Consider the following 15,732-nt stretch of genomic DNA (forward strand, 5'->3'; position numbering starts at 1 on the left):
GAAGGATAACATGTATCCATTCAAGTTTCGATTGCTTAGAAGTGTTACAACGACGTCTACACCCATTTGGCCCATGAAACTCATTAGCTGCCTCTCAGCCTGACCTACTTCACAGGGTGGTCCTGGGGTGGGCAGTGGAGAGGAGGAGGTCCGCATACGGCACCTTGAGCGCTCGAGGAAAAATGGGGTGTAAGTGTAACAAAGGAATAAATAAAACCATGTGTTGGAGAGACATTTTAAGTAAATATGAGTGATATTTAAGGCATTATTAACATTGTTGCAGAAAAATACGCGCCCCCCCTTTCATTCTTCTTATAATACATAGGTTCACTATCAAAGGGGGGATCTTGGAGTATTCACCCAATGGCCATAACCAGGCAAGCAAGACAACACATACACAGCCTCCTCTGGCAAGGGAATTTCCACCTCCAACTGTGCCAGACAGCCGACTATCTTCTACACAATGGATTTTCCTCCCAAACTGGATTGACTCGGGATCTAATCAAAGAACAGGTATCACCTTCATAATGACTGTGAAACTTCTCTTTGTCCTGTGGAATGTAACAGGGAGGGGGTGAGAAGAGACCAGGAGCAGCTGGCCAGGTACTCAAATTTCTACCTCTGGGCCCCTCCTTTTTGTGATGTATCAATGACATATTAGTGATATATTAGTGGTGTATCTTTAGGGGTGTACCTTGGTGGTGGGATGCTAATAAAAAGGGAAGGCCCCCCCTTTGTTCGGGGTCTCCATCTTGCTTCACCTTGTTGCAGGTGGGGCCCTGTCGCGACAGTATTTTTCTTTAATAAAGACCAAGCCTACTGGCTGCTGTTTTGCTCTGATATTCTTGGCTGGAGTCTTGTTTTGTCCAAGGGAGCCCTCAGATATTCTGTTAACAACATGCACATGTGTGCGCCTCTCTGCATACTCTGTGTGTGTGTGAGTGAGAGACAGAGAAAAGTGTAATCGCTTTCAGATGCTTTTAATTGCAATAGTTTTAGAAGGTTTTTACTTTGGGTTTAAATTTCCTATCTGTTCGCCATTGTTGGGCTCCTTGGAGAGGAAGGGATATAAAATCAATAAATAAATAAATGAAACACATGAGAAATAATGTGGGGGTACTCAACGGTACACAGTAGTAGTGCCTTTTTCCTAGACGAAAAGCACTGGTGAAACAGAGAGAGAGAAATCTAATGTATTCTATTTGAATATATATGTCTGTGTATAATATATGTAGTATTTATGTGTGTATATATTAAACATATATATAATTTGCTAATTAAACATATATATATAATTTGCTAATTTAAACATTATTAGCATGCAGGCCATGTATACACAGGATGCAGGCCATGTATCCAAGCCCTCCCCAAATCAGTCCCACTGAAATGAATGAAAATATTAGTGTAACATTATTACTGATCATGTTTTTAGTGTTTCTTCTTTCATCTCACTGGACCTGCTATCAAACCAGCTGGAGCAAAGATCCTGTCCCCCCCCCAAGCACGTTTCACCTTTAAGCTGTGTGCAAATTCTGTCATCCAAAAGCAAATATTGAGAAAGCCCTAAGTAAACTCTACTGAGGAAGCTACCCAAAACAGCAGGGACAACCTCCCAAAGAAATACTACACTCCGAATGTAAAACCTAACCTGAAATAAAACCACCTTTCTTCACTCAGCAGGGAGGAGGAGGATGGGGGCAAAACAAGAATTAATGGCCTTGGACAGGCTCTAGCTCCATCGCCATTTTGAGCTTTCAGCCACCATGGCTAACAGTGAAAAATGGCATCCCCATCATCAATCTCACATGGAGGAAAGTGTTATCAACTGCTATCAGGTTCTTTTCCCACTCTCATCATTACCAGAAGTCATGGACATCCAATAAAGTTGAATGTTGGGGAATCCAGGTCAGATAAAAGGAAAGACGTCTTCATGTCGCACAAACTATGGAAACTTGTTCCCATAAATATCCATTGATAGCCCTCTCCTCCTCCATGGATTTGTCCAATCCTCTTTCAAAGCCATCTGATTGGTGGCCATCACCACCTCCTGAGGATGGGAAATCCATAGTTTTAACTCCGCATCTGTCAGGGACTGGGCAGAGGAGGAATGGTGGAGACCGCCTCCCCAGCCTGAGCCTTCTAGAGAAGAAGACGACAGTTCGGAATTACGTTTGAGTGAGGTCACAGCTCAGAGACAGAAGAGGGGGAAAGCTGGGAAATACAGTCATACCTCGGTTTAAGTACATTTCGGTTTGAGTACTTTCAGTTTAAGTACTCCACGGGCCTGTCTGGAATGGATTAATCCACTTTCCATTACTATCAATGGGAAAGTCCACTTCAGGTTAGGTATGCTTCAGGTTAAGTACAGACTTCCAGAACCAATTACACTCATACTTCGGGTTAAGTACGCTTCAGGTTGAGTACTCTGTGGGCCTGTCTGGAACAGATTAATCCACTTTCCATTACTGTCAATGGGAAAGTTCGCTTCAGGTTAAGTACGCTTCAGGTTAAGTACAGACCTCCGGAACCAATTGTGTACTTAAACCGAGGTACCACTGTAATGAGAGAGGAGAAGGAAGAGGAAGCACCAGGAGGGTGACAGCTGATGGGCACAGTGTCATTAGAAAGCATTCCAGATCCATCCACCCACCCACCCAGAACCTGTCGAGCCTTGAAAGTAGGAGAGCAAAGAACTCAGAAGCAGAGGGCCCTCAGAGCCACCTGTAGGGGAGATGATGACAATGACGAATGAGGAAGTGGGAGAAAAGGAGAGTGGAGAGTCATTTGGGGCAACGCCATTATCCCAAGAGGCTATGTTCCAAGCCTTTCTCTGTAAATATTTAATCAAAAGCAGATGGTAATAACTTTTCCTTGTCTCGTAGGTTCCTGGCAACTGGCCGTGGGAGTTGCTGACTGCCACCTGACAGCACCACATGAAAAAGGACTTCGCTTTCTCCACCTGTCTCCCACACAAGGAAATTGCAGGCCCTCAACTAAACAAGGATAGGAATATCCTGGCATTTGCCAGCAGGACAGGTATTGTGCAAGAAGAGCACCAAGGCGAAAGTCCATTCTGCCCCGCATTGTCTCCTCCCCCACCCCACCCCCCAAAATCTTATCTTCCAGTCCTGACCCAAATGCCTTTGAGCAAAGAGCAATGCCCTCAGTGCCGTGAAGGGTCTGGGATGGATATGGGTGGATATGGATGGGGAGGGGGGCTGTGCTATCTTCCAGCACTCTGGACAGCTCCCCATCTCTCACAATCTTTAGTGCATGTCCTGGGTCAGTACTGCGGAAAAGCTGCTTTGATGCCATCAGAACTGGACTGGGGGGCACCCAACAGAATAAACAGGAAGGGTGGGGGTGGGCCCAAAGGCAACAAGGGCCAACACACCACAATTTAAAGCATGTGTGATAATATAGGGGGGGACCCCTGTAAAACTGCTGGGGAATGGCCATAGCTCAGTGGAGAAAAATTGTGTAGCATTCAGAAGGTCCCAGGTTCAATCTCCACCATGACTACTAGCTGTTGATAGCCTTCTCCTCCTACGTGAACATGTCCAGTTCTTTTTCACAGCCATGAATCAAGTTGGTGGTCATCACTGCCTCCTGTGGAAGCAAGTTTCATAGTTGGACTCTGCACTGCGTAAAGAAGTGCTTTCTCTTATCTGCCCTGAATCTCCCAACATTCTGCTTCATAAGATATCCACAAGTTCTAGTGTTACGAGAGGAGCAGAAAAACCTCCCTCTCTCCACTTTCTCCATTGCATGCCTAATTTAAAAAAAACTTCTATCATGTCACCTATTACTCATCTTTTCTCAACAGTCCCAAATCCCGCAACCTTTCCTCACAGGGGAGTCATTCCATCTCCTTGATAATTTCAGTTGCCCATTTCTGAATTTTTATCAACTTTGCAATAGCCTTTTTGAGATAAGTCAACCTGAACCATGCACAGTAATGTATCAATGCATTTTTATCAATGGTTTTATGTTTAGTAATTTGCTTAGGGTCGTTGAGTAACAAGTGAGTAATAATAATTATTATTATTGTATTGATGATGAACTCCAGAGTCAGGTAAAATTACCTAACTTTACCACTGTTTCTTCAGTCCTCAGCACACTTTTTTGGGTTTCCTTGGTTCTGGAAAACTAATTTGAGTAGGCTCTGCATTTCATCTTGCAGAGAAAGGTGATAGCTTGGAAATCAGATAGCACCACCCAGGCCAGGCATGCAAATCAGCGATCAGCTTACCTCTCGGCCATGCAAACTGGGATGCAGGTATACGAAGCAGCCACCACCGCTGATTTTTCTGCGTGTTGAATGGATGCTGTGCTAAAGAGCCAGGTAAGAGGGAGGGAGAAGATGCTGTGGAAGCAACCTGTGGAGGGGCACCTTAAATGCTTAAGACTTCTTGGCAGAGGGTGGAATAATCTCAAAGCCAAGCCCCACAATGCCTGAGACCCTATAGAGCCACTGCCAGTTGGTAGAGCATACTGAGCTAGGCAGACCAAGGGACTCAGCATAAAACAGCTGTCCCTGTTTAATTCTGCCCATGCGCATTTATTAAGAACCACGGTGACTGGGGTCTTTCTTCTTCTTTTAGAGGAAAGGCTGCAGCTCGGTATTGGAGCATCAGCTTTGGATGCAGAAGAGCCTAGCTTCAGTCCTCCCCAGCATCTCCAGGCAAAGCTGGGAATGTCCCCTGCCTGAAAAGCTTCTTCTGCCAGTCAGGGTAGACAACACTGAGGTAGGTGGATTGGCAGTCCAACTTGATATAAGGCAGCTTCCTACTTCTTCTGTTCTCACAAACCACCACCCCTCTCTGTTTCTGCAGGTCTCCAAACTGAGTGGAGGCTGCTCACCACTGGGGCAGGATTCCAGCTTGACTTGTGCCAGCTTGACAGGACAGCCCTTTTCTGCTAGCATCGCAGCTAACCTCCTCAGCAGAGGGAGGAATTCTGTCTTGTGGGTTTAATCGACCTGCCTACTTGGGTTTCAGGAAAAGGGACAGCAGGAGAAAGTAATCAGTTTCTGATCTGTGCACCCCGGCTCCTAATTGCTACCTTGCTCTGTTTTGGCAGAGTGTGCCAGAGTGTCCCACTCAGGACAGGATCCAGGCTGTGGTGTCAAAGCAGATTTGTGCTGCAAGCTGACCTGAGGGTCTTGAGCAAAAGAGACAGGTGAGAAGGAAGGGGGGGCTTTGAAGAAGTGCCCCCATGCCTTTGACGCCACATGCCTGGTCTGGAATAATCTCCGCACAGTCGTGTAGGTTGGTGTGCATTCGCACGACCTTTCCAGGCCTGGAAGGAGACCTTGGAGTCATAGAATCATAGAATTGTAGAGTTCGAAGGGACCCCAAAGGCTCCTCTAGTTCAACTTTGTGCAAGGCAAGAATCACAGCTAAAGAACCCCTGACAGATGGCCACCCAATCTCTGTTTCAAAACCTCCAGTGAAGAAGAGCTCACCATCTCCCGAGGGAGACTGTTCCATCATCAAACGGCTCTTACTACCAGAAAGTTCTTCCTGATGTTTGGTCGGAATCTACTTTCTTCTAACTTGAAGCTATTGTTTCAGGTCCCACCCTCCAGAGGATGAGAAAACAAGCTTGCTCCATCTTCCATGCAACAGCCCTTTATATATTTGAAGGTGGCTATCCTATCTCCTCTCTGTCTCCTCTTTTCCAGGATAAACATCCCAAACTCCATCAACTGTTCCTCATAAGGCTTGGTTTCCAGACCCTTTCACATCTTGGTCACCCTCCTCTGCACACATTCCAGCTTGTCAATCTCCTTCATAAACTGAGGCACCCAGAACTGGACACAGTACTCCAAGCAGAGTGTGACCAAGGCAGACTAGGGTGGTACTATCACTTCCCTTGCTTAGGACTCTATACCTCTGTTGATGCAGCATAAAATTGCACGAGCTTCTATTGCCTCGACCCATATAACTGCAAAAGGAGCACTGGGGACTTAGTCCCAACTAGAATAAGCTGCTCACTCACTTTATAGCCCCCTAGGACCTCGTGATGGGCAGTGCCATCTGCTCCCCCTTGGTAGAAGTCTGGGATGTGACCAGCAAGCAGACGGTGGCCTCTGATTCCTTGGAACTCTCCAGTTTCTCCAAGGCCCAACCTCGCTGTCGCCACCCCACCTCTGAGGGGTTGCCCATTTCTTCATTCTCAGATGGCTGCAAAGAAGAAGAAGAAGAGGTCCCTGAGGCTGCATCTCCTCTGGATGCTGCATCCACTACAACAGTTGCGAAGATCAACATGACCGCCTAAGTCGCAAGGGAGTAACAAAGAGCCCTGCAGCTTGACTGAATCAAAAGGGCACCGATCTCATCCAGCATCCTCTTCTCAGTTATCAGCCAGATGCCCCAACAGGAAGCCCACAAGCACAAAAGCCCTCACCTTTCCTGCAGTTTCCAGCAGGTGGTATTCAGAAGCACTGCTGCCCCTGGCTGGGGAGGCAGAGCAAAGACTCTGTGGCTAGTAGCCAGCAAAAGGCATCTAGCTTGGTGGCCATCCAGGTTGGTGGCCATTATGCCTCCTGGGGGAGTGAGTGCCATAGTTTACGCCAGGGGTCAGCAAACTTTTTCAGCAAGGGGCCGGTCCACTGTCCCTCAGACCTTGTGGGGGGGCTGGACTATATTTTGAAAAAAAATTGAATGAATTCATATGCCCCACAAATAACCCAGAGATGCATTTTAAATAAAAGAACACATTCTACTCATATAAAAACACCAGGCAGGCCCCACAAATAACCCAGAGATGCATTTTAAATAAAAGAACACATTCTACTCATGTAAAAACATGCTGATTCCAGGACCGTCCGCGGGCCGGATTTAGAAGGTGATTGGGCCGCATCCGGCCCCAGGGCCTTAGTTTGGAAACCCCAGGTTTACGCTGTGTGGAGGGCTTTTAAAAAAAACCTGTCCTGAATCTTCCAGCATTCCTCTGCATTGGATCTCCACCAGACAGTTCTAGTGTTATCAGAGAGCGGGGAAAACTTTTTCTCTATTTACTTTCCCCACACCACGCAGAATTTTATACAAAGGGGAACCTGCCCCATTGTCTATCAGGGGGAGCTGTGTGGAGAGAGTCTCCTCCTTTAAATCCCTGGGAGTTTACCTTAGTGAGGACCTCACTTGGAAAACCAACACAACAGGTGGTCAGAAAGGCCCAACAGAGACTCCATTTCCTCAGGGTCTTGCGAAAGAATAATGTTAAAGAACAATTGATGAACTCCTTTTACAGGTCCACAATACAGTGTTTCTCCTAAAATAAGACGGTCCTCAAAAATAAGCCATGTCAGGCTTTTCATTAGTAGAATAAATATAAGACACCCCCCCCCAAAATAAGCCGGGGGGAGCAGGTCTGGCAAGGAAAGGAAGGCATTTAAGCGCCTTCGGAAGAGCCGGCAAGAGGCAACAGCGCGCTTGCTGGCGATCTTCTTCTTTTCATGCCACTTGCAGTGGCTGTCTCCAGTGCCACCGCCGTGCTTTGGGGCTTGGCGCACGCCCACACCCACCTCCGCAGCCCCTGGGATTACCGTCGCTGCAGCCGTGCTCCTGGGCGCTCTCGGCACTTCCCCCACGGCCGCCTCACTGTGTTTTGCGGGGGTGGGAGCCACTTCGGGGAGCACAGCGCAGCGCGAAGAGCCTGGTGAGAGGCAGCTGCTGCTGCAGGTGAAGACCGGGATCTGCGTGGGCGACTGGGGACAAGCGCCCTGAGCGCTGCGGCGGTAGCGAAGAGGCGCCCGATCAGCCCGCTTCTCAGCTGATCGGGCGCCTCTTCGCCACCGCTGCAGCGCTCAGGGCGCTCGCCCCCAGTCGCCCACGCAGATCCCGGGCTTCATCTGCATCCGCAGCTGCCTCTCACCAGGCTCTTCGCGCTGTGCTGCGCTCCCCGAAGCAGCTCCCGTGCAGCCGCCTCTTGCCGGTTCCTCCGCTGCCGCTTCTCTCACAGCCGCCTCTGCGGCTGCTTCCTGCTCCGCCGACGCGTTTGGATCCTTGGATCACGGCGTTTCTTCTGCTCCCCAGCAGCACGCAAATGGGAGGGCCGGAACCCCGCTGAGCTCCGCAGCTCCGCAGTATTATGGTATTATTGTGCTTTGTTACAAGGGCAGCCTTGCCATTTTTATTTTCTGCTCCCCGGCTCTCAACGGGTCCCGCGCGGTGCGCTGCTGCCGGCTCTCAACAGGTTGGGGCTCGGCGCAGCATGCTGTTGCCAGCTCCCGCTCAAAAAAATAAGACATCCCCCGAAAATAAGCCGTGGTGTGTTTTTTTGGAGGAAAAATAAATATAAGACGTGTCTTATTTTAGGAGAAACACGGAAAGTGTCCTTTCATAATGTATCACAATGTGGTATGCTGGCTTGACAGCCACGGACAAAAAGTCTCTACAGAGGGTGGTGAATACAGCACATGATATCATGGGCTGTCCCTTGAGTCTGCTAGATGATATCGCAAGGGATCGGTGCCTTAGGAGAGTGAGAAAAATTCTCAGGGATGACTCACACCCCGGCCAGCACCTCTTTAATCTTCTACCCTTGGGCAGGAGATATAGAAGTAATCAGTCGTACCAACAGGCTAAAAAATAGCTTCTATCCGTGGGCTGTTAGGCTGTTGAACGGAAAATAACATAGCGCAACTGACTTGCCAGGTGGTGTGTGATAAACACACAGAGTGCAATGAGATTGAGTATTTGGGTGGGGAGGGGAGGGAGGCTCGGTTAATTTTATTGTACACAGGTTATACATTGACAATAAAGGTATTATTATTATTCTGTCATGTTGCCTTTTACTCGCCTTTGCTCTAAACTAAAAAGTCCCAAATTCTACTTCCTTTCCTCATAGGGGAGTCCCTCCACCCCCTTGATCATTTTGTTTGCCCTTCTCTGAACATTTTCTAGCTCTGCAATATCCTTTTAAAGACGAGGCAAACAGAAGCAGCAAGATTCGAACCAGGGACTTATTGGCGTGGAACTCGCTCTATTCGTTGCAAAGCTATATCAACACGGCTGGATGATTTTGGGCCCTGCTCTCCCATCCTTATGAAGCTGTGGCGAGGGGATAAACCCAGGCAAGGCTCTCCTGAACCCTGAGGTTCTGGGCTGCCTACTCTTTCCTTTTCCTAACAGGGTAGGAGCCGAAGTGGATGCAATTTGAAAAGCAGGGCTTTCTCCAGCAGGTGGCAGCATTAAGGAATGCAGTTTTACGAACGGCCCCTCCTGTAGTTTAATTCTTTTTTTGCAGCGTTGAAATCGATACCCATCATAATGCGGTAATAACAAGGCATTCAAGAGAGGAGTTGGTGTGTATATATACAGAATAGTAGGGCTTTTTGCTGAAAGCAAATTAACGATCCCTCTATTCATTCACCTTACAATAGCCTGCCTTCCCTTGATATAAACACCAAGAGGGTGATTGTTCATTTTGTTAAAGATAAGCTAGAAAAACATGGTCCCAGGACAGGTTTAGCCAGGATTCAAAACAGTCACCAGCAGCTGCTGTGTGTGAAGCGGCAAGCACCATCCAGAAGGGGAGGGGCAGAAGTTAGATTGTGATCTATTGAGAGATGAGCAGATAAGGAAGCTGTTTTGTACTGAGTCAAACCTCCAGTCTGTTCAGCTGTTGAGCTGTGCATGCAGAAGTCCCAGGTTCAACTCTTAGAGCTCTCCCAGGTAGGTCTGGAAGAACCCTCCCTGGTTTAACACCCCCCCCCCAAAAAAAGCCATTGCCATTCAGTGCAGACAATACTGAGTTAGATGGACTAATATTCTGAATCGGTATCAGATGGCTTTCTATGTTCCTATTCAATTCAGCCTTTGGTTCAGAAACATGAGGACTAAAATCTTATTTTATTTTCTAAGTACAGTGGTACCTCGGGTTACAGACGCTTCAGGTTACAGACTCTGCTAACCCAGAAATAGTACCTCGGGTTAAGAACTTTGCTTCAGGATGAGAACAGAAATCGTGCGGCGGTGGCAGGAGGCTCCGTTAGCTAAAGTGGTATCTCAGGTTAAGAACAGTTTCAGGTTAAGAACGGACCTCCAGAATGAATTAAGTTCTTAACCAGAGGCACCACTGTACTGTAGCTCAGTGCTGCAGCTTAGCTTTTGCATACAAAAGGTTCCAGGTTCAATCTTCACTTAAATGTATTAGGTGGGGACAGGGTGGTGGTGGATTAATTTTAGTGGAAATCTACCTAATTTGTTTTATATGTTCAGTGGCAGAGCATCTGGACTGGATGCAGAAGGTACGAGGTTCAATCTTCTTCCTGCTTTTAAAGAGCAGGTGTGAAAATGTCCACTTGCTGCTGTTATGACAACTAGTTCAGCACTGTTGACACTGACTGGCAGCGACTCTCTGCAGTTTCAGGCAGGGATCAATCATTCCCAGTCTTATTTGGAGATGTTGTCAGGGATTGAACCTGAGACTTTATGTACACCAAACAGAAAGTCCTTATGGTTCAGATTTAAAGGCTGCTTTAAACAGGAGCACAGAAAGCTGCCTTACACAAAGTTGGACCATTTCCCTATCTAGCTTAATATTACCTACACTGAATGGCAGCGGCTCTCCAGGCTTTCAGAGAGGGTTCATTCCCAGCCCCACCTGGAAATGCTTTGGGCGCAGAACCTGGGGCTCCTGCGTGAGCTATGCAAATGGGTGATAACCCAAACTGACCAGGGTTTGGGGGGCACCCCTGTGAAGAAGCAAATGTGAACTTTGCATGACAAGCCTCTCAGCTGTGCCCCTCCCTCTTCTTTTGTTGGGCTGGAGAAGAGGTACACGTGATAGCTTCCCACCCCTATATCAGAGCCTGCTATCAGAGCAGCTGGAGGAGTCCTTCGCTGAATGGCTGAGCTGCGTTTATCCTGAAGTAATCAGGGATGTGGTTCTTCTGATAGGAAAGTTGCTGTCGTCCCTACTCTCAATCCATTCTCGTGGTAAGTCTGTTATTGGCTGTGATCCACTTGCTTCCCCACCCCCCACCCCTCAGTCTTGGAATGCAACTTTTGTCTGGGAGCCAAGCACGAGGGATGCTTTCTCTGCTCCACAATGTCACATCAGGAATTCATTTGCAAAACAAATTAGCATTCCATTCCAAGCCGGAAGCAAGGCAGTGTTTTCCAAAATGCTGCAATCTTGCAAACACCCCACCCTCAGTTTTATAACTGCCTTTTGTTTACCAGGGGCCACCCCCTATTTTCTGACTCCTCTCTCTTTTAGAGAGAGAATTTTTTCTTTATGCGTGTGTGAATTGTAAAGCTTCAGTGTTCTAGTTTACACCTTGGGGCCTCTGGAAGTTCAATCTGGGGCTGGCAGTGGAGCTTTCCATTGTTGAACAACTGCCAAGTTCCCTGGGCTAGTTAGATGTTGCCCTGTTTACCTCTGGAACCACCTGCTGCTGTTGCTTGCCTCTTCCATCTCTTGGTCTGAGTGAAGGGAAAGGACTAAACATGTTGTCTATCTGTGCTTAGGCAAGTGGGATACGTTAAATGCACGTGTTAAAGGTTTTACAGCTTATATTTCCACACTTTCCTTTGCTGCATGCTTGGCCATGTTAAACCTCTGCTGGGGTTCTCTCACCAAAGAGCACCTGCCCCAAACTTGGAACTTGGCCTTCCAATGGCTTTTTTCCCCAATGGGTTGGTGTGGGCTTTAAATGAGGAGGGGGAGGACCATGGATGTTACCTTGAGCTCCTTGGAGGAACAGGTGGGATGTCCATGCATGCAATCAAGGAAGCTGGCTAGGTGTGAAAAGCAGAGAGCACTCCTGCCCCTTTAACACCTGGGCAGAAGAGGACTTTTTTTTCAGTAGGTGGAAAACCACACTTGCTGTAAGGTTTTCCTCTGCATACCTGTTAAAGGGGCAGGAGCTCTCTCAGCTGTTGGCTGCTAACCTACCACCAGCAGAACTGTAACTTTTAAGAACCGAGGTCTAAGCTTGTCTTTTTCTTTCCCTCAATCCATATTCCCCCTTTCTTTATGTGTTATTTCCTTTTGGGATTGGCTGACTATATGGCAGAACATGTAAGGATTGTATTGCCTGTTGGGTTCTTGCACTAAGTGGTACTTGGGCCCTACGGGTCAGGACCGGTAGACTGGAAAGCAGGCCAGTCAGAGCCATTGAGAAGCAGAGTGGCTCCCTGATTGGTTGTAATTAAGGAGGCTGGCCAGTGCTGGCTGACAGAAGTTGATGGGGCAAAATGTTTCCCAGCCCTACCTGGAGATACCACTGGAGACTGAAGCAGGGGCATTCTGCAAGCAAGGCAGGTGCTCTAGTGCAGAGCTGTGCACTTCCCCTTAAAAACATAAAGTGAAATTCTAGTCCCCGTGGTTCTGAATAAAAAGCTGAATCAGCACAGGAAGCTGAGTCAGATGGTTGGGTTCATCTAGCTCAGTATTGTCTACACTGACTGGCAGCGGCTGTCTGGGGTTTTAGGCAGATTTCTGGAACTATCTGGCAATGCCGGGGATTGAATCATGGACTTTCTGCTTGTGAGGCAGATACTATATACCACAGAGCTATGGTGCTTTCCCATAAAATCATATTGTTGCCTGTTCCAGATCTCTGAACAGTAAGAGACTCTGGGGGTGCCACTGTAATGAGGACTTGAATCTTATTTTCATGGGAAGGGCCATAGCTCAGTGGCAGATAATGTGTTTTGCATGCAGAAGGACCCAGGCTTAGAAGATACAGTACTATTGCCTTATATCCCGGTGAGCAGCTGGCTGTAACTATAGGCCAGGTGTGGGAAGCAACAGATCTAGGAGAGTGAAACCAGTGTATTGGGCGCTGAAATTTGAGACCCCAAGGTGTGCCACTGGTGTGGGGACCCATGCCTGCTGGGGCTGATGGGAATCGTGGTCTAGCAACGTATTTTGGGCCAGAGGTTCTCCATACCTTATATGCAGATTTATTTAAGGAACTTCCGTGTTGGCTGACTTTCTGGGAATCCTTTGCAAGCTGTTCCATGATAAGCCCTGTCAGTTAAAGAGCCCCCTAACCACAGCCACGAAACCCCAATGCATTGCAGAGGATTTTCAGGCAGGACAGGACAAGTTGTGACCCTCCAGGTGTCTTTGGACTCAAACTCCCATCATTCCTGGGCTGCTTGCCATGCTGGCTGGGGCGCTTGGGAGTTGGGGTCCAATGAATATGTGGTGGGCCACCCCTGACCCCGGGAGAGGCATTCCCCACCCCCTCTTTTAAATCAGCAGTATCTCTTGCATGAAGGGGAGTGGGGGTGCTCCTTCTTAGAAAAGGGACGGGGAGCATGGAGTCCCATCCACTTCTTAAGGTCTGAATGTTTCTTAGCTCTGTTAGAAGGCACATCTTGGGGATGCTAACCTGATGTTGCTCCCTCTGTGTGGGCATGATGTCATTGTCCAATGCCCTCCATGCCCATGGCAGTTACAGATTTCAGAGAAAGGAGACTGGTGTTAGGCATGCCTGCAACCACGGTCTAGCCAGAATTTCACGCATCTCTGTGATTAACCTGGAGTTCCTCAAAAAAAACAATGTTCCTAAGAACATCACTGTTTGCAAGCAACATGTTCATACCCTCCAACATTTCTCTGATGAAAATAGGGACGTCCTATTTCATTTTTAAAAAAAATAATTTTACTATTTATACTCCACGCATCTGACTGTGTTCCCAGTCGGGGCGGCTTTCAACATATATAAAAACATAATAAAACATTAAACTTTTTTTTTTTAAAAAAACCTTCCCTATACAATGACTGGGAGGGTCAGATAACTCCATACCCTCCAACATTTCTTCGATGAAAATAGGGACATCCTAAGGAAAAGCGGGACATTCTAGGATCAAATCAGAAACTGGGACAGCTTCTGTAAATCTGGGGTATCCCTGGGAAAAGGACACTTGGAAGGTCTGTATGGTATAGAACTGCCATGCTTCTAAATCTTTCCCAATCCCCTGACACTTAAAGGAGGTGGTGGTTAATCTTTAACCTGTGTGGTTTGTTTCCCCTAAGCAGTGATTCACTGGTCTCTTTTCCTGATTGCCAATTGCCAGTCTATTTCTGGGCCCGATTCAAGGTGTTCCCATTTGTGTTTAAAGCCCTAAACAACTTGGGCTGCAAAGATCTGAGAGTTCTCCTCCACCACCACCCTCTTGGGTGTTAAGATCAGCAGAGGGGGTCCTCTTGGTAGTTCCACTGCCCTCAGGCATTCAGGCAGGGCTGGTCCTAGGGCTTTTTGCACCCTAGGCAAAATCACCTCCTGGCGCCCCTGCGTCCCCTCCATAGGTGAGAGGAGCGCAAACCAAAAGGAGGGCTCAGCGCCCTCCCCCCTATGGAGGGCATGCTGTGAGCTCCTCAGTGGCGGCGGCGGCAGCGCCCATAGCTGAAGGCTTCAGCTACAGGCGCTGCCGCTGCCGCCGCCACTGCTCACTCATTGCAGCTGCTGAGGAGCTCACAGCATCCCCTCCATAGGCGGGAGGGCACTGAGCTCTCCTTTTGGCTCGCGCTCCATAGGACCTCCATAGGCGGGAGGAGCGCGAGCGCACGCCGTGGGAGGGCGGCGGTGGCGTGGGGGGTTTTGCGGGGTTTTGCGCTCCCTCCATTTACGCGCTCTAGGCAACTGCTTAGTTCGCCTAAATGGACCCACCGGCCCTGCATTCAGGATGGTGGCAGCCCCAGAGAGGAACCTGTTTGTGGCAGCACCTAAGTTGTGGAACTTCGTTCCCACAGAGGTACATCTGGCACCTTCACTGGACAATGTTCATCATATGTCAAAGACACCCATCTTTGCTCTAACCTTGGACACCTAAGAACATGAGAAGAGCTCTGCTGGATGAAGCCAATGGCCCATCTAGTCCAGCATCCTGTCCTCATAGTGACCAACCAAATGCCCATTATGGGACGTCCCCAAGCAAGACCTGAGTGCAGCTGTTGTTCCCCATTGTCTAGTATACAGAGGTAGACTGTCTTTGAGCATGGAAGTTCTGCTATCACAATAGACTTCCATATGAGCAGCCTTGCTAGATCAGGCCAATGGCCCATCTAGTCCAGCATCCAGTTCTCACAGCGGCTAGTGAGATGCCCCAATGAGAAACCTGCAGGCAGGATCAGAGCACAATAGCCCTATCTCGGCTCCTGTGTTATGAATAGCAACTGCTATTCATAAGCATTCCTGCCTCTGATCGTGGAAGCAGAGCATAGCCATCCTGGCTTGTAGCCATGGCATCTGGAATACAGGTTTTTCAGGACCCACACTCTTTCTGTGATTGTAACTTGTTTTAAATGGTTTGTAATGCTGAATTTTAAATTCACCTGATGGTGAAGGGTGAGGAACAGCAGCAGCAGCAGCAGCAGCAGCAACAAATAAACCAATAATGAAACTTTGTATAAATCCAAAGGGTTGCATGTTGCAATGCTGGCTGGTAGAGGCTCCATCCAAGGAGTAGATCTGGTGATTAATGTTGATCCAACCCCTTTCTTACATGATATAATCTGGCACTAGTTTTCAGACCTCAGAAGGAAAACGAGCTCCAGATCTCTGTCTCTCTGTCTCTGACTGTTTCTCTCTCTCTCCACCCCACCCCACTCTCTCAGGAAACAGCATCGATCTTTCGCTTCCCATGCAGAAAATGATGGAGAATGAAGCCTTCGTGTCTTTCATATTCTTTGGCACCCTTTTGGTCATAAAGATGTATGCTGTAGCCGTAATAACAGGGCAAGTGAGGCTACGCAAAAAGGTAG

At 48.1% G+C, this 15,732-nt stretch overlaps 1 protein-coding gene across 5 annotated transcripts in view; it reads left to right on the plus strand.

Annotated features, from left to right (window-relative positions):
• The first annotated feature begins 9,629 nt into the window (after positions 1-9,629).
• The window catches only part of PTGES (prostaglandin E synthase), a 29,295-nt gene continuing 23,192 nt past the window's right edge, over positions 9,630-15,732 (plus strand). The window contains exons 1-2 of one of the 5 annotated variants that reach the window (XM_035113056.3): positions 9,630-10,949; positions 15,586-15,728. In XM_035113056.3, the coding sequence (XP_034968947.3) occupies positions 10,733-10,949; positions 15,586-15,728 (360 nt within the window). In that variant the 5' untranslated portion in view covers positions 9,630-10,732. The other 4 variants (XM_060270583.2, XM_035113057.3, XM_088664743.1 and 1 more) reach the window with 4 other exon arrangements.

The sequence above is a fragment of the Zootoca vivipara genome, chromosome Z2, assembly GCF_965207765.1.
Source record: "Zootoca vivipara chromosome Z2, rZooViv2.hap1.1, whole genome shotgun sequence".
In the NCBI taxonomy this organism is placed as follows: Eukaryota; Metazoa; Chordata; class Lepidosauria; order Squamata; family Lacertidae; genus Zootoca; species Zootoca vivipara.